At 53.1% G+C, this 22,599-nt stretch overlaps 1 protein-coding gene across 1 annotated transcript in view; it reads left to right on the top strand.

The window, feature by feature from the left end:
- Positions 1–226: 226 nt before the first annotated feature.
- The window catches only part of EDA (ectodysplasin A), a gene marked incomplete at both ends in the record, with an annotated part of 53,321 nt that continues 30,948 nt past the window's right edge, over positions 227–22,599 (top strand). The window contains one exon of the mRNA XM_079541705.1: positions 227–505. Coding sequence (XP_079397831.1) covers positions 227–505 — 279 coding nt within the window. The remainder of the gene's footprint in view (positions 506–22,599) is intronic.

The following is a 22,599-nucleotide window of genomic DNA, read 5'->3' as shown; positions in this document are numbered from 1 at the left end:
TCCCATTTCCATTTTCCCTTTCCCATTTCCCATCTCCCCTTCCCTCCCCGCTCCTCTCTCAACCCATACCTCCCATCCCCGCCCCCCGCCCATTCCCCGCCCCGCTCCGTTCCCCGCCCCCTGGCGTGGCGGTGGGGCGGCCCCGGCCGCTCTGCCCCCGGCGCCCCGTCGCTCCTCGGCCGAGCATGGAGCAGTAGCGGAGCCGCCGCCGCTCCGTCCCGCGGCCATGGGTGCGGAGCGCAGGGGGGAGGCGGCCCGCGGCGGCTGCTCCTGTGCCGGCGCCGGGAGCTGGCGCCTCTTCCTCGGCTTCTTCGCCCTCTCTCTGGCTCTGCACGTCCTCACCCTCGGCTGCTACCTGGAGCTGCGCTCCGAGCTCCGCCGCGACCGCGGCCCTCAACCCGCGGCCCCGCCGAGACGCGACGGAACGGCGGCGGCCGCCGCTCCCGGAGCTCCGCCCGCCGTCCGCCCGCAACGCCCCGCGGAGAGCGGCGACCGGCGGCAGCAGGTGGGTGCGGGCCGGGCGGGGGGAGCCGGAGCGCCGCTTTGGAGCTCGCGCCGTCCCCGGGCTCCGTTGGCGGTCGTCCCCGCTCCGCTCGGCCGTCCGCGGGGCCCCCCGACGGCCGGGGACGCGCCGCGTTACGCTACACCTGCTGCGGGCGGCACGGCCCGACGTGCGGCGCTGCGGACGGAGCTGCGCGATCCGTGCGGCGGAAGCACCGCTGCGACAGCACCGCTGCGACGCACGCGAGGGGAGCCCGCAGCGCCCGTCCTCTGTGCCCGCGCTGCTTGCGGCGTTCGCTTTTCCCGCGGCGCAGTTGGCCGCAGGGAATCTCCCCGCCCCGTTTTGCCGCTGGCACCGAAGGGCCTCGAAGTCGGAGCGGCTGCGGGCGGAGCCCCGCGCGTGCCGAGGGCCGTCGGTGCGGGGGGACCGCGCGGGAACGGCTGGGGAAAAACCCGTGGGTTTGGAGCCTCGGCCTCTGCGTGCCGCTCCCGGCGCCGTTTGGGTTCCGTGACTTCTGATAAGGAAGCGTAAGCGGAAACTGGATGGGGGGAAGCCGGATAATGCGGGCATCTCCCCGCAGTGCGTGTTTAAGCGGTGTCAGAGCGAAGGGAGAGAGCTGCTCGGTGTTGTGGTTGAGTTTGGGATTGCCCCGTGGCTGCACATGGCCGGAGCTCCGGCTGCGTGTTGTCACGTGAAATGTGTTCGGGTTGCAGAGCGCTGGGTCACGGCACAGCTGAGGCGTGAGTAAGTTACAGCCTGAGATAAGCTGAGTTTGTGCTGAGACCTGAGCGCCGCTCTGCATAGCCGCCGTGCTCCGGAGAAGGGTCTGCGAGTCGGTCCTTGGTTTGCTGTGTGTCCAGTGAGGGCTTTCTGGCCGTGCTGCAGCGTTTGGTTACGAGAGAAAGTTCCCTGTTCCCATGAGCAGCAGGCTTGGCACGATGGGCAGGGAGCTGCTGGCACCGCACGGCGCTCTGACAGCATGCAGCTCGTCTTATTTGGAGCATTTCTCTGCTCTTTCTCACTGCCTTCACTGGAAGAAAAAAAAAAAAAAAAAAACACCAAAAAAAAAACAACCACCCAACCCTCAATGCTGCAGCGTTTCATTAATCCATCCATTTCCGGATGGCCGCAGCGAAACAAGGTGTTTGCAAACAGCCTGCCTTGAGGAGTTAATGACGGTGTAAAACTCCTCCATGTGCTCCCCGCGGCTCCTGCACACAGATGTGTCCCGAGGCATCAGCTCCCAGCACCCGGCGCGGCTCAGGGCTGCGATGGTGACACTGCAGGGCTGCAGCCTGGGACCCCCCCCGGGTCGCTGTGCTGTATCGGAGCGGTGACGCAGGCTATGGGAAGCCCTTCCCCTCGCTGACCCCTTTGTTTTATTTTCTCCTCGCTGACCCATGGAGGAGGAGGAGGGCGGCTGCGATGGTCAGCGCTGGGATTTTGGCAGGAGCCGCGCTGGGCTCTGTGCCAGCAATGACCTCATGACAGGAGCGAGATTTGGCAGCCCGATAGCGCTCTGCTTCCCTATCTTACAGGGTATTCAAATATGTAACTAATTTAGGATACAAGGGCAATTTTTCATGGCAGAGGTTGAGGCATTGTGCTTCACATCTTTGTCCCAGAAGCTGCGGGGTGTTGCGTCAGCAGTTTGGCCTCTGGGTTAAAAGTTTGTTAACGCCGCGTTAATTGGCTGGGTTGGGGCGGTTGGTGGTGCTGGGGAGCAGCGCGTGGGACGGATGCAGCCCTGGCAGTGCAGCCCTTAGCAGTGGGTGCTCCCCTGGGTGCTGGCACCGTGGCACAGAGCGGGCAGAGGGGATTGGAGCAGTTTGTGTCTAACCCACAGAAAGTCAGACAGTTACTGCTGTGCTGCTTGAGTTTTGCAGTGGCCTCACGGCGCTGAGCATCCAAAATAAATGATGCTCTGACTGCAGGATGGCTGCAGTGGGGGGGGGGGCGCAGCCCGGTGGGGTGATGGGGCTGGAGCTCCTCTGATGGATGTGAGCATCCTCAGCTGGGCTCAGCAGGTGGGAGGGCTGCCTTAACAGTGGGAAACGCCTGCTGTGAGCATTGCTCCTAGCGGGCAGCAGGCCCCAGCCCACTCCTTGTTAGGAGCTCAAATGAGGTTTTGGGTTTGCTCCTGTGCTCGGTGCAGCCCTGAGTTGGTGCTGTGCCTCCCAGCACCTCGCAGTGGCTGAGGATGGGGGTCAGGGGGTGCAGCACCATCTCTGCACGCTGCCTGCCCTGCAATCTGCTTCTCTCACTAACGCCATCGGTTTGGGGCGAGCAGTGCTGTGCTGCTGCTGGTGGCTGAGGATCAGCAAACCAGGTGTGGGCAGTGTGAGGCCAGGATGGTGCCTGTGAGCAGTGAGTGCTGCTGTAAGCACAGGGAGCACACAGGGTTGAGTTCAGCACACAGCTCAAGCGTATTTGGCCCCTCCTTGCAGAGCCACAGGGCCTATGAGTGCCCTCAAAGTACGGAGCCTGTACACAGAAGGGTTTATTCCTCAAGCTGATGGTTGGCTGCAGCTGATGACCCAACTGCCATTAAACTGCCCCCGAAGCATCCCCCAAAAACAAAAAAACTCCTCCTCTGATGCACCCCAGCCCCACAGTGTGATGGGTGCACAGAGAGCTGAGCCATGGCCACGGGACGTGTCCTGCATCTCCATGGTGTGCATCCTTCGTGCTGTGCTTTGTCATCCAAACTGAGGCTCTGCTGTACGGTGTTCAGCATTGCTGAGGCTGTGTTGGTCTTTGGGTGCAGTATGCCTGCAGGGCTCAGAGAGAGATATCAAATGGGAAACACATTTGTGCTCCTAAGCCTGGGGATATTCTGTGTGAAATCCGGCACCAATCCATGCGCTGCGTTTCTTTAAAGAGCAGATAGTGCACAGCGTTGGAGGAGGGCTGCAGGGGGCAGGGATAACCCAGTTCATCTGTAGGGATCAGTGGTGCTGCTTTGGTTCCATCTCAGGTGGGAACCCAGGAACTCAGTTTCTTCTCAGAAAGAGCGGCGATGTGTGGCTGCACAGGGAGCAGTGGGGTCACCGTGCCCCAGGGTGTCCCAGAACTGTGGGGATGTGGCACTGAGGGATGTGGGGATGGGCATGGTGGGGTGGGCTGGGGATCTGAGAGGGCTTTTCCTGTGCCCCAATCTCCCCCCATGCCAGTGGGTTGCACGGAGGGCTTTGCTTTGAGTGAGTTGCCCATTGGCCCTTGCACCAGGGGGGCATGGAAAGCAAGCGAGCACGGGGGTCACAGCACCAAGTGCTCCATCAGCCCAATGGGATTTTAACCTCTTAATGTGATTTTTCTCACTGCACAGTACTATAAATCATCTCTGCTCCTCCGTACGCATGCAGTATCTTGTAGTGCTAATTAAGCTGCACGCCATCCTAATTTTGCTCTCATACTAATCCCATATATTTTTCTTGACTCGAAGCCAAACCCTGCAAAGTTCAGAGCATGCGAAGCTCCCAATCCTGCCTTATTATATGTTAATGACTTGGTGTTTTAATGTCTTTCAACACTTTAAGAGGATGTCATTTCTGGAGGTTTCTGGCTGCAGAAGGTGACCTGTGTGTGAGTGCAAAGCACTAAATGGGCTCTGTGCAGCGCGTCAGTGCTGAGTGCATCTCAGCACTGGGATCTGTCAGAGCTCATTGTGCACAAATACAAATTGCAGCGAGATTTGGATGTAATTTTAAAATAGTTAACTGTCTTTATAGGTTAGGAAAATAAAGCTCCTGCCTAGACTTTACATGCTGCAGTTGTAAGTGCTTTCTTGTTAAACTCTTGGGGAAATGAACTGTTTTTGTGTGCTGATGGTGCTGATGCCAGTTGGGCCTGAATGCTACTATAACAAATAATTACTTGCAGATGTGTGCATATTAAAATGAGCTCTTTCCATAAGGCCAAATAAAATTCTGTTGTAAGTGCAAAGTACTAAATATGCAAGATTGTATTGATGAAATGCCAGTGCTCTAATGCGTTCCAAATGGCAAGTGCCAGCATCCCTGGCTCAGGCTGCACCTCGACTGCAGCTCCTCCTCCTGTGCTTGCTCTGCACTTCCTCAGCAGTGGCTCATGCTATGGGGAGGCACGGAGCAGCACCTGGAAGCGATGTGTGGGTCTGCGAGGGATGCGGCCCTGTGCAGCACCTCCTGCCTTTTGTAGCAGAGAGGGTTCCGTGCAAAGCCATGCTCTGTGCCCCCCACGCCTTTTGCTTGGGCAGAAGAGCTCAGTGTGAGGAGCCCCGTGTGCAGGAGGCGCAGTGCTGCGTAGCCGTGCAGCGGTGGGCATTGCACAGAGCAGTGTTGTGTTGCATGGTGTGGCTTTGCAGCAGGGTGTGCTGAATGGCGTTGCGTGGCATTGCATGCTGACGTTGTGTGCATGGCTTTGCAGCAGGGTGCGTTGCACGGTGTCGATGGCTTTGCAGTGGCACTGGCACCAACAGGCATTGCTTGGTGTGATGTCACCACGGGAGTTGTGTTGTGTGGTACTGCAGGCACTGCATGGTGCTGATGGCTTTGTGGGGTGCAGTGGTGCCTTGCAGGGCTTTAATGCCTGTCTTTAATTGCTGCGCTGGGCACTGCATGCTGTGATGTGTGTGGCTCTGCAGCAGTGCAGCTTTGCAGCACTTTGGTGCTTAGCAGTGGCCGGTACCAGGTGCTCTGTGGTGTGGCAAGGGTGCAGGAGACCTGGCCTTGATTTGGGTTAAATTCAGGCAAAGATGATGATAGACCAAGCCACAAAAGTGATAGCAAATGTCAGCTTGCAACTTCTTTCTGCTGCTCTTACCAATTCCCAACAGATGTACTGTGCCAGTAGCTCCCAAAGCCTCAGCCCATCATCAAGCAGCATTAAATGCCAAACGTGCCCCAGGCAATGGGTGCTGGTCCCCATCCATCCCTGCTGCAGCCTTTGTTTGGTGCCCATTCATCCCAGCTTTGCCATTCATTCACCTCTGTGCCTTAAATCTCTCCGGAGGCACATAACAAGGGACGGAGACAGTAGGGTTGTTGCTTAAGCCGTGGCTCAGAGTCAAACACACCTCCAGAGATCAGGGAAAGGCCCAGTGGGGCATCCCTGCCTGCTCAGCCCTTGGTTTTGGGGTACAGTGCTGGGGATTGCACAAAGAAAGCCCTGGGAGTGCCAGGGCTGAGCTCAGGGCTGTTAACCCAGCACAGGTGCTGCTGGTGGGTCCCTTCCAGCTCGGGTATTCTGTGCTTCTGACCCAGGGAGCCGTAGTGGAGCAGTTTACTTCCACCTCACACATCAGCTTTGGGGTTTCCTCGGTTTCCCGTGGGATGGGAGAACAGGGTAAATCCTTTACAGCCGATTCCTTGAGCTAATGCTGCTCTGGCTCTCTGTGACACTGAGATGAATACGCAGTTCATGTTTATAAAGATATATTTTTACTGCTGTTTTAGGATTCTGGCTGTCAGTGCATTTGACTCATTGCCTCCTTCCGCTTGGAGAGGAGGGTTTGGGAACTTGAGGTTACCAGAATTAGGAAGGGTTGTTTCTGTCTGGAAAGCCTTAACTCTCATTCCTTCCCACAAAGGCAGAAAAACGAGATTGGAATGTGAATTGCAGGTTTGCCATTGGTGTGCTGTGTGAAGGCAGCACGGTGGTAACACACAAGGAGAACAGTTTCTAAGTGCAGCTGTTAGTGCCTTTTTAGTGGTAATGAACTCAATCCAGTGCTGCCACTGAGCAATGGCCATGGGGGGACATCGAGACTGTGCTCTGCTGCCATGGCAGTTGGGTTGGAGGTGTAGAGGAGCCTTTCTTGTCTGCAGACAACAGATGGAGCATAAAGGTGTCAGTCCTCATCTGTCAGTGAGTGCTGTGCCTCCTTATCAGTACCACGTGTAGCAGAAATGCCTGAAGCAGTGATGGAGCACCTGGTGGGAAGGCAGGGCCAGCCCAGGGGAGCTCAGGTGCATGCAATGCACTGAGTGATGGAAGGGATGGAGCCAGGATCCACCCCTGCCCAGCCCTCATTTAAGGGTTAGCAGTGGATGTAAGGGTATCTTGCTGGAGATCCCTGCCTACCTGAGGCCTTCCAAAGTTAAGCAGCTTTTCCTCCTTTGTTTCTGTGTCCATGGCTGCTGCATTTGTTTTGTTCTCATTAGCTGGAGCCTGGGATTGTGCCACCCTGCTGTTATTGCTGTACTTTCTATCTCATTATAGCATTACACTCCATCATGGCTGGTTGGTCATCTTTGGGTCACAAACCTACGTTGTTTTGTTCTGAGTTTGCACTGGTTGCAGTTCTGTTCTCCTGTGGCTCTGCTCTCTCTGCTCCTGCTGGAAGTTGTGCACAACTCCCTGCACTGGGACCAGTCCCAGCAGCAGCACATGTGGCTGATGGTGACTTCCTTGTGACACAGCAGAGCACATAGGCAGCCATGGGGCCGTTTCTCTGCTCTTTCAGTAGCATTTGTTTTCTATGCTCTGAGTGCTGACTCAATTTTTACAAAGGAAAATCACTGTATTCACTACTAAAATGAAAGGTGAGCTGGTTGGGTGCAAAGGAGCAATGCAGAGCTAAGCAGAATTACCTCTCAGGTGCTGTATTATCAAAGGCAGCATCTGAATGCAGAAACTGTGGAGAAGCAGCCACAGAAATGAGTTCTGCCTGGCATGATGGAGTGCTGTCCTGTGCTGCAAGTGGGTGACAGCTGTACTCACTTGCAGCTGGAAGGAAGGGTGCAGTGGGCAGGAGCTGGTTGGGGCACACGATGCATTTCTGGGCCCCCAGGTGCTACCAGAGCTGCTAGGAGTCAGCATGGGTGTGCAGGGAAGCACTGCAGTGTTGCAGCAGTCTGTCATTGTGATGGGTGCTGCTGAAGTCTGAGCCCGTTCTTGCAGACAGATTGCATCATGTTGTAGTGACTGCTGTGATATCTCAGTTGAAAAGGAGGAGGAGAAGCAAAGGCAGAATAAGCAGAAACAAAAAATATAAAATAAAAAAAATAATGATAATTCCCCAAACCAAAATAAAAATCTGAACCAAACTATCCATGCTGATAGCCAAGAGGCTTTGCATGATGCTGCCAGAGGTACCGGCCTTCTGACAGTTTGATTACAGCTTACTTAAGGTATATTGACAATGCAGCAAGTGCATTTAGGAGGTGTTGAAAGCAGAGATGATGCCCTGTGCAGCCTTTGGCAGCTGGGCAGTGAAGGCCTTGGGGACTCAGCACCAATCCTGCTCATCCACACTTGGCTTTAGGTCTGGTGGGGCAGCCAGGCAGTGGGAAACACGGACTCCTGGGCAGTGCTGCGTGGGCTCCTGGTGAGCTCAGGGCACGTCTGAGCGCCAGGTTTGTCAGGTGTGGAGCAGCTCTGCCCCATCCTTCACCCATCAGCATCTGCACCAGCACCACACCTTACACCTGTGCAGGGTGCTCCAAAATCAGGTGCCTCGTGCGCTAAGGCTGGCTGCTGAGCACCCCAAAGCAGGCTGCCAGATGCCCCCACGTCAGGTGCCCGTAGCAGGGTGCCGTGCTGTGCTCCCTCAGCCTCACGCTATCTCCAAATGCTGCAGCCGCTGTCAGAGTCACGTAGCAGGGAGCAGCAGCCCACGAGCGGCTCTGAAGCCGAAAGCAGCACGCCTGTAATAAAAGCAGGCTCCGACTTCAAACAAATGTGTACTGCACAGTCCTTGTTAGCACTCTGATGTGCGGCTGCGGAGCTTGGACAATTTATAGGCACTGCATCAAGAGCCTTAGTCAGTTCCATATGTGCTGCCTTCGTGCGTTTGCCGGTATGGAGCGGTGGGATGGGATCTCGGAAGTTGAGGTCTTCAAGTGTTAAATACAAAGCGTTGCTCCTGCAGGCTCTGCTCTGCTGATCCAAGTGTCTGGTGCACATTTCTCACAACAGGCTGAATTTGCCAAGGAGAATTACGCTCGGTGCAGCAAAGAGCTGTCAACTCTTTCCTCCCTCGCCTGCCAGGCTGCCCTTCAGCAAGCAGAGGGTAGTGCTTGAGGTGCTGAGTTCAGTAGTTAGTGGTGGTTGCTGGGGCTGCTCAGGGAGGTGTGTGGTCGCTCAGCTCTCAGCCCAGTTGCCGCGCCGCCTCCCATTGACTCTCGCGAGCCGGGCGCTCAATGGTTAAACACTCCTGCTCTTGGCCTACAAGAGCTACAAGAGCCGGGTATCTCCTGTTGGATCCCTCTGCTCCATCAAATCTGGCAAATAGCGCAGATTTTTATGCTGTGAACAGAAATGACGCCCCAGGGCTACGACTGAAGGGAGAGGTTGACATACTTACCTAGCAATCTTGTTATCATTAGCTGTGCTTTCTCCAAAACCCCAAATCCCAAGAACAACAGCAGCAGAAAACATTGCAGGTTTTGTGAGCAGATGCCTGGAGATAACAAATTACTTTGCTCTTTGTTTGACTCCTTGGCACTTAGTTGTTAATTAAAATGAGGCCAAGTGTGCTTAGATGGTTCATATGGAAGGAAAAAAAAAGCAAAGCTTGCTTGCGGAATGAAGCAGAACTGCCTTTGTGAGAAATGGGGGCACCATCCCATGCAAAGTCAGCGTTAATCTTTCAGTCTACGAAGCAGCAGCACTAATTCTGATCCAGCTCTTCCCTTTTTCAGTATTATCTTTGTGATAGAGAGATCTGCTGGCATTGAAGTTGGTCCAAAGTACACCTAGGGTGCTGGGTAGCACTGTCATGTGCAGCAGCACATGTTTCTAAGGATGGACTTGGAGGATTTTTGTACAGAGAGGACCCTAAGAAGCTTGGTTCTCCAGTTGTGATTATAGGCACAAGTGCTTTGCAGTGGGGGATGTTACCTTGCATACATGCCTTTCTTCTAGCTGGGGCACAAATGGTGCTGTTAGCATTCAGTGTTTGGATGTGACATCTTCACAAGAAGTATGCGCTGCATTCCCCAGACTGAGTTATTGCTGTACTTTAGGGAAGGCCCAGTGAGAAGAATGCAGGGATGTAGCAGAAATGCTCAGTCATGGCTTGAAGCAGTGATGGAGCACCTGGGGGGAAGGCAGGGCCAGCCCAGGGGAGCTCAGGTGCATGCAATGCACTGAGTGATGGAAGGGATGGAGCCAGGATCCACCCCTGCCCAGCCCTCATTTAAGGGTTGGTGGTGGAGGTGAGGGCATCTCTTGCTGGAGATCCCTGCCTATCTGAGGCCTTCCAGAGGTGAGCTGCAGGATGGGTGGATGCTCTGTAGTGGCGCTCACTGGTAGTTCTACATACATCGTACTGCCTCAGAGATAACAGGCAGCTGGTTGGCTTGGGCAGAGAGCAGTTCAGCTGCACAAGGACTTGTGCTCTGCAGGGCTGTTGTCTGTGCAAAGGGAGAGATGCCTGTTCATGCAGTTAGTGCAGACTGCTGCCTCTGCAGGAGGCCAGCACAGCTGGGTGAGGAGCTCAACATGGCACATCGGGCAGCAGAGCACCTTCCAGCATCCTCCTGAGGACAGCCAGAGCTGTGTGGCTGTCAGCCAGCACCGACAGCAGGACGAGCATCTCCTCCTTTCACCGTGGGATGAAAGCAAGTGCGCGTTGTGTGTCTGCAGCATCTCCTCTACGCCGTCCCTCTTGCACTGCCTGGATTCTCCCAGACTCTGGTGCAACGATGCTCAGCATCCAGCTGGATTCACAGCCCCTGCATGGGCTTAGTGGGAGCAGTGGTTGGTGTTGGGGGAGCACAGTGCTCCTGGGTTTGTCTCTGGAGCATTGCTGCACTCATTCAGAGCCTCAGGTGTTACAGTAGGTAAAAGTCAGATGCCTAGAGCTGATTGCTTTCAGTCTTCCTGCTGGCTGCTTGGAGGCCTGTTGCTGTGTGTGCTGCGTGCTGTGAGGGTCCTTCAGTGATTATTTGCTGTTTCCCAGTTCCACGCTAAGAAGGAACAAGAGCAGAATACTTGCTGGCAAATGACTTCTGAAGTCTTATGAATGATTCTGTTAGTGCTTAAACTATGCAGGGATATTGATTTTCTTTCTTCCTCCCTCCTCCTTCTATGATCTAAACTTGGGCTTCTGTGGTCATTTTTACGTGGCCCTTTCTGAATTAGTGCTACGCGTGGATGGGCTATTCCATAACTGCTTGATGAACTGCTATGCTCTTATCAAATAACAGAGCTCTGTTTTTAGTCCTCTAGTGACTGAATTGGCCCAAACCAGCAACTTAGGATCAAACCAGCCAACGCCGTTGTGGTGATTTGGGAGCAGAGACGCATCCTGTAGGCACCTGGGGAGGAATCTGAGGTGTAAACTCAGGGTGCATTGACTCACACCCAAGCCTGGTGGCTGCTGTGCCCTGCACAGATCCCATGCACTGCTGGGCTGGTCCACACCACCTCTGGCTTCTACCTGGGCTGATGACTCCTGGAAGCACAGCCCTGTAGGTGGGATCTGCACTTGCATGGTACTCGTCCCTCCAAGCAGAGCTGCTGATGGCAATTAAAGCTGCTCCGATGATGCTGAGCATCTTCCCTCTGTGCTGGTTCTGGAGGTGTTCTGCAGGACGGAGCCATGCAGCTGGCACAGGAAACGTGCTGCTGCCCATCTGCTGCCAGAGCGGGTCCTGTGTTGAGCAATTGAGGGTTCAAATCCCCTTCTAATTTTGTGCCACTTGTGGTTGCTTTGTGCCTACCTGAAGCTCTTCCCTGCGGCAATATCTGAAAGCAGAGAATACTCCACGTTAGAATTCTTCATTAACATTAATTATTTGGAGGGTGGGGGGGTTGTTTATCAAACGTGACAGTTAATGAGCATCCAGTTGGGTCTGGTTATCACATGGAGGACTGAATGCACTGAAATCCGCTGCTGGCAGTGCTGGGGTTAGGCGGGGTGATGTGGAGCAGTGCAGCAGAGGTGGGCATTATGGTAGGAGAACGTCCTGAGCAGGGCACGTGTTGGTGCCTGCAGCCACTCAGCTTCATAATCTCGCTGTCTGTGTCGACTTACAAATGAAAGCTTGCAGTAATTTGGAGCAGCGTTTGAGTTGCGAGTGGTGGTGGTGATGCTGAGCTCGTCTTTTAATGCCGAGTTTGGAGGCTTTGAGGTTTGGATTAAAAAAAAACTTCAATGAAACCACAAAAAAGACATTGGAAGCATAACTGAACAGGTGGAACAAATTTGTTAAATCTGTTATTGGGAAAACAGCAACTTGCTTTTAAGAAATAAATCAATCTGCAGCTCAGCGTTTCATAATGAGGAGTGGGATAGGAAAATCTAAAAATATCTACAAATGGGAGCTAATGCTCTGAAGGAACAGATCCAAACTCGAATATAATATTGCCCATTGTGGTGACAATAAGCATTTTAAAGTTCATTGAGATCCGTGCTGGGATGCAGATGGGAGCCGGCGTGTTTCTCTTGCCTGGGTCCGGTTTTATTTGCATAACCACTTATAATTTGCATTGCCAGTAGCTTGCAGAGCTGGGGTTGGGAAACCACGATGAGTTCATCCCACTTGCTGTGCTCAGTGCATGAAATGGCAAATCTGGAGGGCAAATCTCTGCTCCCTGATGTGAGTGAGCGGGCTCTGTTCTCTGTCACCTGGCCGTGTTTGTCCCCTGGGAGCAGCCCTTGGTCAGCACAGGGACTCGTGCTGGTGGTGTGGGGTGCGTGCGCCTGCGTTTGCAAAAGGGCATCCCTGCATCCTGGGCTTGGCTTTTTCTTTAGATTCCGCTTTGATGTTTGGGCAGCACGGCCCAAACGTCAGCTTCCCCGTTTCTTGGAAAGCCATCCCACAGCCCCATGCTTCCCAGCAGGGTTTTCCTGGTGGTGTTGCATTTCCCCTGCTCAGCCGTGGCACACAGCAGCGCTGCCCTCGGCTGCCATGCTCCAGCCCACCTTCCATCCCAGCCTGCTGGTTGCTGAAGGCTTCCCTCTGCTCCTCTGGAGCAGGTACTGGAATGCATGTGGACAGCTGTTGCTCAGAGGTGCACAGAGAAGTGCATCTGTACGGCTCCTGCACGGTGCTCGCCTTTTGCGGAAGCGCTGTGCCCTTATGGCACTAAACCAGGAAAACCCCTCCTCACCATCCAGCTTTGGGTTGAACAGTGCTTAGTCTGGGTGCCAAGATCGGGGCGCTTGGGGCATCAGGGTGGGAAATACCCCCGTTGCTGCCCATGCAGTGGGTAGGGATGCCCTATGCGGGGCTGCGTGCTGCCCCAGGTGGGTGCCTCGCTTTGCTCTGCAGGAGGCACTACAGGATGTCCGGAAGGGCACAGACAGTACTTCTGCACGGCTGGGCTTCCCTCGCTGCATCACAACCCAGCTTTTTGCCCTCAAACCCATCACACCATTTAAAATACTCTTTTTCCTTTTTTTTTTTTTTCTTCTCTTAATGGTTTACCAAAACCCAGCCATCAACCTGACCATCCACGCGCTGCTCCCCGCGCGCATCGCGGCCGCTGCAATCTGGCGGCTGCTGCTTTAATGAGGACTGGAGCTGTGCTTTCGGGGCCCGCGTGGCAATTGTGCTGACTCCTCATGATGCTTTTGGAAGCGCTGCTCGCCTTCTGTTGTTGCCGTGGTTTGGGAGTGCTTTCATTTGATGCTCTGTCCCTGGGAGAGCATCCCCGTGGTGCAGCTGCGCGGTGCCCGGGGCGGAGGTGGGGGTCCCACGGTGCCCCATCTGTCCCCCAGCCCTCACCCATGGGTGCGGGGGCTCTCGGGATGCCCTGCAGAGCTGTTAAGTTGGCAGCTGCCGAGGCCAGGGGTTCAGGGAGGCTTTTGTATCCCCGCTTTGAAGCCTGAGTCTGAAAGTGTTGTAATGAGGTTTTATGATGTATTCTGGCAAGGGCTTGTTATTTTGTGTGTGGATTTATTGTATAATGAACGGAGTGATTTTGAAATGTTTTGTGCAACCATTTTTTGGAAGGGACATTGTATTTTGTTTATGGGGATGTGTGAGTTTTTATGAAACTTTATTTAGCTTTTAGCAAGAATAATCTTTATTCAACAAATAGCGCAAATAAATCTTTAATTGAACAAATATGTGCCAACTTTCAAACACAGCAACAAACAATGACATGAAACGGGGCAACTTTGGAACAGCATACGACTTTAAGCATAGTAAAGAAATAAGTAATAAAAGCTAACAAAGAGCAGCTCGGGCCGTGCAGGGCAGGTGGGGGTGGGCCAGGCCCCCTCCCCACGCTGCGCTCAGCCCCGTGCCTGCTTGCATTGGGCTCCAGCCTGACCCAGGCTGTGCTGATGTGTGTAGCTGTGGGTGATGTGGAAACATTCTCCAGCAAAGCTTTGTGTCCCCACGGCGGCTCCAGGAAATATTTCATATATGTCGCTGTCTTTGCTCAGCAGCACTCCTGGGGGGAGAGCTCTCCCCTTCTGCATCCTGTCCTGATGGCGAAGCGTCGTGGGATGGCTGTGGGGAGCAGCACCTCGTCCCTCTGCAGAGCCATCGGGGTCCTGCTGCGTTGCCGTGACTGAGATGGGCACAGAGGGACCGGTGGCAGCTCTGTCCGTTGCATTTGCTCGTTTCTCCCATAAGAGCAGTGAACCTCACGGCGCCTGGAGGTGGCCGAGCTGGTGGCCGTGCCGTGCGTGGGGCTCTCTGCAGCATTACAGTGCCCTGTTCTTCAGTCCTGCACAGTCTTACCCTCTGAATGCTCTGCTTGCTGAAATGTCTTTATCAGGAGCAAATATTTGGAATTAATTCTGGGTTTCACGGAGTTTTCCATCAAATCTGAAGATAGATTGCAGCGCAGAATGGCTCATCCTGATCAGTGACGTCTTCTCTTTCCTTTATCCTTTGGGCTATCCCAGCTTTTCTGCTTTACTTCACTTTTTGGAGTGTTCCTTATAGGGAAGGACAGAATCTTCCTTCTGTTCATTTCCAGGGCAGTTTCGTTCTGCTTCATTCCTTGCTCCTGCACCACAGCGGGGTGATGCTCATCATTTTTCATTCTGGTTGCTGTCCCCAGTTACAGAAGGAACCTTTTGGTGGGGCCACGTGTCCCTGCCTGGCTGCAGCTTTCCCCGAGGTGTCTGGAATTCCTGTGCTGAGCTTCTGTTTGTTTCTCAGACCTTCCTGCCCAACCCTCCAGAGTTGGCCTTCACCACTTTGGTCAGAGTGTAGAGCAGGAGATGAAATGCACGGGGCCACAAAGCCAAAAGAACATGGCTATATTTGTGGAGGAAAGAGACCAAACTGCTTCCAAGTGTCTTTCCTACTTTCTACCCTTGGAAATACCAGGAACACGAAGCCTGATATTACTTATTTCTGTGGGAAATCTCATGTAGCGAATCCACTGTTACTGGGAGGAGCATTTTCAGCCCCTCATTGGCCTTTTCAGCCCCTACAAGTTTTAACAAAAGAGCTTTTCTTCTAATGGTGAGCAACGGAATTGGGTGTTAATGAAAACAAATTAATTCTGAATGGAAAATTCCTTCTCGACTGTGTTGTGCCATTCTCTTCTAATAGTGCAAACCTGCCAGATCTCTCTCCCATCACTTTTCCAGGAAGAATAAATGAGACTTATGTTTCCAGAACCACGAGATGGAGGCATCTCTTGGTTCGTGTCCAGCCTTCTTCAGCCCTTCACAGTGCCCCTGCAACTGCACAGAGCCAAACTCTGCTCTTTTCTGTTCCACTTCACTTTGGAACGTTGGTTTCCCTTCAGGTCTTTCCTCCAAGTTGGCTCGTTCCTCTTTCTTGCACTTCGTCATTTCTTTAAATACCCGAAGAATCTGGTCAGGACTCTTTGTTGTTAGCTACAAATTCAGCTTCTCTTTTGGTTTTGGGTCCTGATGTGATGTGGATGGGCACCCTCAATGCAGGAGCTCCGTGGGACCGGAGGATTGCATTGGGTTTGGGGAAGCTCTACCCCCATTTGTCACTGGTGCCTTGCTGGAAGCCATGAGCCTTCAGTGTCAATGGGATGTCAGGCATGTAAGCGTGTTGGCAGCTGAGCTTCCTCTTGCCTTTGGGTCACAAGGGAGGATGGAGCAGACGTCCTGCAAATCCCATGTAGAGGCCAGAGCCTGGTGAGCAGTCAGGGTGGGATGCAGCATGCAGCCACACGGCCACCGAGTGCTGAGCTTGTCCCATGGAGGGGGAGATGGGGGCTGTGCAGCTTGGTGGATGTCCATCACTGGGACACAGAGATTGCTTATTTGCACCGAGCTCAGCGTTTCGGTGCTCACAGGTAGCTGTCCTAACAGCTCGGCTGGAGCCCAGCAGCGCTCAGACATTTTTGGTCCTCAGCTCTCAGTTCTGCCACTTCAACCTCGCTTTGCTGCAGGATCTTCCTTCGGAAAGAATGCGGCGCTGTGCGTCAGAGCGCTGCGATGTAATTGTGAGCTCTGCCTTGGGGGTGAGGATTCTGATCTGAACCTGTGAGTCAGAGCACGCGCTGCTGCAGCGCCCCGAAGAGTTTATGGCTCAGCCTCTCATTGCCCGTCGCAACAGGTTTTTTATTACGCTGGAAAACTAATTTGCATCGCTTGTTGTAATTAACGCTGTAAAATGTTTAGACAAAAGCACAGATAGAAATTAAATTTACAGGCCTTGCGAGCAATAGCATTAGAATATAAACCTTTGGTTCGCTTTTCTCCTTTGGCAAGAAAGTGATTAGCTCAAATTAAATTTACGGAGAGCTCTCTGCTCAGATTGAGGGATGTAATGAAAAAAACACGTGGCAGAGCTGGTTTTAGACCCAGAGTCTTCCACTTGTTAATCTGCAAATGGAGTCATCCAACCAACCCGTCTCTGCCCTGATTTACGTGGTGGGCAAAAAATTACGATGTGGGAAAATGGACTCTTGGTCATGTTGGGATTCTCTTCTGTTGTTTTGAGTTGTCGTTCTGTTGTTTTATGGCTGTGATTAGTGTGGTTAGAGCTGACTTGTTTGTATGGGATGAGGCCATGAGCTGTCCCTGCACTGCCATGGGACCACAGGATGGTGTGTGCTCCTTTGGGGCTGTCTGGCAGTCCTTTTGCTAGTCCAAATTCAGGTAAAAATTGAAGTGTGTGAGCATGGCTCTGTCCTGGAGTCCTCCGAGGGGTTTTGTTGCACAGAGGGTTTGCTTTTGGAGGAGAATTTGCAGCCGTGGGGAAACACAGCCAGGTTGGGTGGTAGGAGCAATTCCTGCTGCAAACACTGATCAGGCATCAGCACCAGCTGCCCAGGGAGCGGCGGGGCCACCCAGCAGTGCTGCAGAGCTGCAGGAATGTGGCACTGAGGGATGCAGTGATGGACACCGTGGGCTTGAGAAATGGCTTCTGCATCCTGAAGGACTCCGTGGTTCCGTGGCTGTGACCTGGCAGTGTTCAAAGCCTGCTGTGTTGCTGCAGGGGTGGGTTTGGCAGTGAGTTTATGCCTGATGCTCTACGAGGAGGGAAAGGTGACGTTTGAGGCAACGACTCGTGGGTGGTTAGGATGAGAATTGCAGCACTGATAAAACTCAGTGGCTCTTCCACCTCCGTGGCAATTTGGTAGCTCTATAATAGTCATATTCCTGAGTATCTCTTTTTTTTTTTCTTTCTTTCTGGGTGAAAACCAACAGCAAAGAGCTGTCTGTAGAGAGGAGCTTTTTAATTTTTGCATCAATCTCCCACGTCTGGGAAGGTGCAAGATGGCAGCGAGCCTAACGTGGGCTGCAGGGCGAGAGGAGAGCTCCCATGTTGTTCCTTTCATACACTCCTTGCGTGGCTGAGAGACAGACAGCATTAGGGACAGTGTTTGTATGGCAGCAGTGCATGGACTGAGCCCTGGATGCTGCTGGGAGTTCACGGCATCCTTTGGACCCACGACCCCGGCTCCGTGTCCTGCCAAGCACTGCAGCTGGGAGCACTGTCACTTCTCATGCAGCATTTTCATTTTCAGGGCCCTCTTGCACTGCTGCTCTGCTTCTTGCTGTTCCCCAAGCAGCAGCTCTTTAAAAGTCCAAGCGTTGATGTGTTATCTGTGTTCATCTGAGCAGACTGTCAGCTCATACAAAAGCTCTTTCAAACCCTGCCAGCCTGTCTGCAACCTGTCTTCTTTTTTCTTTCCGCAGCCCTTTGCTTGTGTAGGCACTGTGTTTATGTGCTGCTCTTTCTCCTGATTAAATTCTCTTGCACCCAGTGTGACTCCGTGCTGGCTGAGCACATCTCCAGCCCATATGTGCATTGCAGGAATGCTGCTCGGAGTGGTGGTTGCATCACTCAACAGTCTGTGCTTTATCTGAGAGACAGAGCCCTCCTGCTGTAGTGGCAATGCTCAGTCATGGCCTGAAGCAGTGATGGAGCACCTGGTGGGAAGGCAGGGCCAGCCCAGGGGAGTTCAGGTGCATGCAATGCACTGAGTGATGGAAGGGATGGAGCCAGGATCCACCCCTGCCCAGCCCTCGTTTAAGGGTTGGTGGTGGAGGTGAGGGCATCTCTTGCTGGAGATCTCTGCCTACCTGAGGCCTTCTGAAGGTAAGCAGCTCTTTTCCTTCATTTCTGCATCTGTGGCTGCTGCATTTGGGCTTGTTCTCATTTGCTGTAGCCAAAGACTTTGCCACCCTGCTATTATCACCCCATTATAGCATTACCTGCCTCACCTGGGAGATGAAGAAGGTTGGGTAACAGAGCTGCAGAAAGTAAGGATTGCTTTGGAACAAGTGATTTCAATGGGATAAGTAGGAAGGAGGGTTGGGCTGTGCCAGTCTTGGTGAAGATGGATCTGTCATGCCCTCGGTGCTGATTGTGAAGAGCAATTAGAGCTTTTTTTTTTTTTTGCTGGTTGGGTTTGATTTTGCTTTTCAGGGCCCTGTTCGGGATTTTGACATCTAAGCCTCTGAATCAGTTGCAAAAGAGAGCTGTGCAACTGGGGAAAATGCCGTTCGATTGTGAAGTTTCAGGGAGTCTCAAAAACACTGAACTGCAGGTTTTGGGTCGCATGACCAGCTGGTGGAGAACATCAGAGACGCGGGACTTCAGGTTTGTATCTGTGTGTGTGCTGGATGTTTTGTTTGAGAAAAGTTTCTCTGCTTGCACAGTGAGGTGCTCAGACCTCATTTAGCAGCGCTGCTGTTGGGAAGCGTGAGCTGTGGGAGGGGTTTGGTCAGGTCCTGCTGGGGGTTTGCTGGGACATGGGGGGAGTTCCTGTGTTGCTTTGTTTTGGCTCAGGTGTTGGGCTGCCGTCTGCAGACCTCAGGCAGCCTCACAGCTGCTGTGACACACGGGGATCCCATGGCATCACCATGCAGAGCGCGTGCACTGCTGCGTGTCTGGGCAGACGGGGAGCAGAGCAGCTCTTCAGGGCGTTCGCTCTTTACGAGCTGACCATGCACGTGGATGGTAGTCCTCAAACCTGGCTGCTTTTTGGGAAGCAGGATGGAGATCAGGGCACCCTCTCGTGCCCAAACCCCCAGCAGTGCCTGCAGTGGGGCAGGCAGCCCTCCGTGCATGGCTGAGCTGCAGGTGGGGGCTTTTCCTTGCGTCTCTCCTCCTTCTCAGACCAGCAGGGCTGTCCCTGGTGAACAGAGCTTCCCCCACAGCCTTCGTGGGAAGACTCCGCTATCAGGTAATGATGTTTGGAAATCTGCTTGCTAGCAAATAACCTCTCTTTAAAAAGAAAATCTGGGGTTAGAGGTATAAAGGGGTGCTGGGAAGTGGAAGAGTGAGGCTGTGTCCCAGTGCAGCACTGTGGAGGCCTGGGGAGGTGCTCTGAACCGGGTTTGGCAGCGGTGAATTAGAGCAGAGTGGAGGAGCAGCTCCCATCACTGCCTTCTGCTCCTTCTGCTGTTCTGTTATCCAGGAATGAAATGGGGTTGCTTGCTCTTTCACTCCAAGCTGAGCATTTCCAATTGGAGAAGCTCTGTGCGTCCCCTCAGTCGCAGGGCGAGAGCAGCAACTGTTTGCTGTGCTGCTTTCAACTGTTGCTGCCTCTCGTTTGGTATTCTGCTTAATGCACGTGTAAGGGAATCGCAGTGCTGCTCCTGGCTAGGAGGAGAGCAGCTAATCCACAGAAACATGTGCAGCCCAACCTTTGTGGCTTTCCATTTTGCATAATTCTGCAGAACAGGATGTGTCAACACTCCGGTGTTTGACAGAGAGCCACTGCAGGGTGTGTGGATGAAGCGATAAGCTGGGACTGACGGGTAGGTGTTGGGACATGCTGCTGGGTGTCGAGTCTGCACAGAAACAGCTGTTTTATAAACCCCTGCTCTCCTTGGTAATGGAAAACTGACAGCATCCCAGACGTGAAGTGAGTTCGGGAGGTGCGGGCTGGTCTGTGCCTCTGGGTGTGTTGGGTGTCCCAGCAGTTAGCTGCCATTATTTTGGTTCTGTGTTTGTGCTGCTGGGACACAGTGCGTGCTTCATCCCTTTCAGATGTTCTTTTGCTGCTTTTCTTTTTTTTTTTCTTCCCACCTCAACCAGAAAAGTTGAAAGAGGGATTTTGTTTCTCCTGCCTTGAAATGCTGACCTTACTGCATCATGTTGTCTGACTTCTGCTCTTCCATCCAAGCGATTAATGTCTGCACCTGGCAATGAGGTGGTGGGGACTGCTCGTTTTGCTGCATTTCCATACCTGTGGTGCCCATCCTTGAGGTTCTCCTGCCAGTCTGGGTACAGCACTGTTTGTGCTGCTGTTGGCACTGTGCCTCTGCACCATCCCAGCCCCTGTGGTCACTGCAGGGCCCTCCCAGCAGCTGCTGTGGGGCACAGCCATGGCTCAGGACCCGCAGCTTGCTTTGCCTTCCCATGGAGACCTCATGGCTCTGCATCACAACTGGGCCAGAACTCACCCTGCTGTTCTGATGTAGCACTGATGATGCTGTACTTCCTGCAGCAGAAATGCTCTCTTGGTGTCCAGCAGTGGTGAGCTGTTTGTGTCCAGCACAGCAGGGCTCTTGTCTTGTGCCTCCTGACCTCTGGATTAGGTTGTGTTCAGACTCCTGAGCATCCAGAAGTGTCCCTGTGTATTAAAGCTGCCCTTGTAACTCCTCAGTGACCCCATTCTTGCACAGGGCACCTGCAGGTCGCTTACTTCTGAGGGATGTGATTCAAATTAAGTGTTGGCTGAGCTCTGCAGCGAGGTGTTGACGTGCTGAGTTCGTGGGAAGAGGCACGGTTACACTTGGCAGAGGTTAACCCCCGTCTGGGTAAATGTTTACTTTGCTGAGTGCTTCAGCACTTGTTCTGAGTGTCTTTCTTTGGAAGATGGATGTTGTGGGATTCCGGGGAGGAAGATGAGCACGAGGGGCTGAGAGCTGCCTTACAGCCTCAGTGCTTGCAGAGCTGTCAGCAGCCCGCTGCTGGGAGCTGCTACAGGAGCTCCCCAAAGCACGGGGCTCCTGGCTCCTGTGCCTTCCTCCTCCTCCTCCTTACTGTCTTCAAAAGGAGCCACTGGAGCCAGGACAAAACCCATCCTGAGCAGCTGAAGTTATTGCCTTTCCTTCTCGTTATTTTCCTCCATTTTCAAATACCTTTGTTGTCTTTTCCAGTAATTGTAACAGTATTTAATGTCAATGTTGGCTTGTTCTGAGTAACGGGAAGTACTTACAAACCCATAGCGTGGTCTGGCTGTCTCTTGGTGTGTGTTGTTTTGTACCCCAAGCTCTGTAGGGCTGTGCTAACAGCTACAGCTTATCACAGAACATAGAATGGCCTGGGTTGAAAAGGACCTCAATGCTCATCCAACCAGCAGCCCAGGCTGCCCAGAGCCACATCCAGCTTGGCCTTGGATGCCTGCAGGGACGGGGCATCCACAGCCTCCTTGGGCAACCTGTGCCAGTGCCTCACCACCCTCTGGGGGAAAAACATGTTTTCAACATGTTTGGGTTATAAAATTCCATGAAAAGTCAGTGGACTCTTAATTAACATGTAGGGAAATGAATGTTGCCAGGCTGTGCTCCTTGTGGGGCGCAGACCCACAGGTGAACCTGTGGGAGAAGGTGGTTCAGGGAGAGCCTCCTGGAGGTGTAGGCCATTGCTTCCATAGCTGCCAACAATATAAATATTGGTGCCATTCCAAAACAATCTGTTCTATGAGGCTTTTTTTCTGGGTAGTTTCTATTCTTTGCTGCTCTGTGGGTTTTTCTTTCTTTGAAGTGAGCACAATGAGGTCCAGCACAAGAGGCTCGTTTCTCACACTGCCTGAGTGTCCGTCTCCACACAGCAGTTCTTTGGTTTGCTAATGCAAAAAGAAACAACAGAAGAAAAGCCTGAACCAAAGACAAATTGCTGTCTGTGTGCACGAGATGCTAAGGAGGGCTGGGAGGTTAACATGCAGGTCTCACCAGACCTGCAGCAGATGGAGCTGCACTGCAGCCCCACTCTAACAGCAGCTGCAGGATGAGGAGCAGACGGGACAACTGCTGGGACCCAAGTGTTTGAGCCATGCTCTGCCATGCTCTGCCCCTGCTACCAGGGAGAAGCTCCTGAGAACCTCCTGCCAGCAGGGGATGTTGCTTATTAAGGACTTAGGTTGTTGCAGTGTGACTCTATGGACCCAAAGTGAGTGAGAAGGGGGGGTTTTGAGGGGAAACCTGTGCTAAGAACCAGACCTTATGGTGTAATCCAGACTGACTGTGTCCTTTTGGATGTTCAGGGTCAGATCTTTGTGTTACTGATAACACCAGAAGCGTTTCTCACCTCCAGAATATGGAGATCTTAGCACGTGGGTTTGGGCATCGTGTCCCAGTGATGTCCCAAATCGTTCCGGTTGCCCATTGCAATGCTGCAGGTTTCTGCTGTCCTGGATGTCCATCATGGGCTTCCCCAGGGTATGCATGTAGTCTCAAGAGTTGAACATCTCATGTCCTTGGGTTGGTCCCATTGAAGAACCTCTCCCCCCAAATTTCAGCACATGCAGCAAACCCCGTTGTTGGCTTGGGTGCAGTTTTTACTCTTCTGCTCCTTCGTCTCCACTGTTGCTGGAGCTGAGATTTTGTTTTCTGGAGGCAGAGCCTTTCTGCTCTGCTCCCTTGAAAGTGGCAGATGCACACTTGGGGCTGCATCAGGTCTTTTCCAGTGAGTGTGGGGCCACATCCCCTATTTTGTTCTCTCATTTTCCAATGCAAACGACTGTCTGAGACGTCCTTCTGCTTTATCTATCTTTTCGGTTGCCTTTTGCAGTTCCCAGCAGCATCTCGCCTC

Source organism: Tetrao urogallus (assembly GCF_951394365.1).
Source record: "Tetrao urogallus genome assembly, chromosome: 13".
NCBI lineage: Eukaryota > Metazoa > Chordata > Aves > Galliformes > Phasianidae > Tetrao > Tetrao urogallus.
This window is presented reverse-complemented; position numbering and strand designations above follow the sequence as displayed.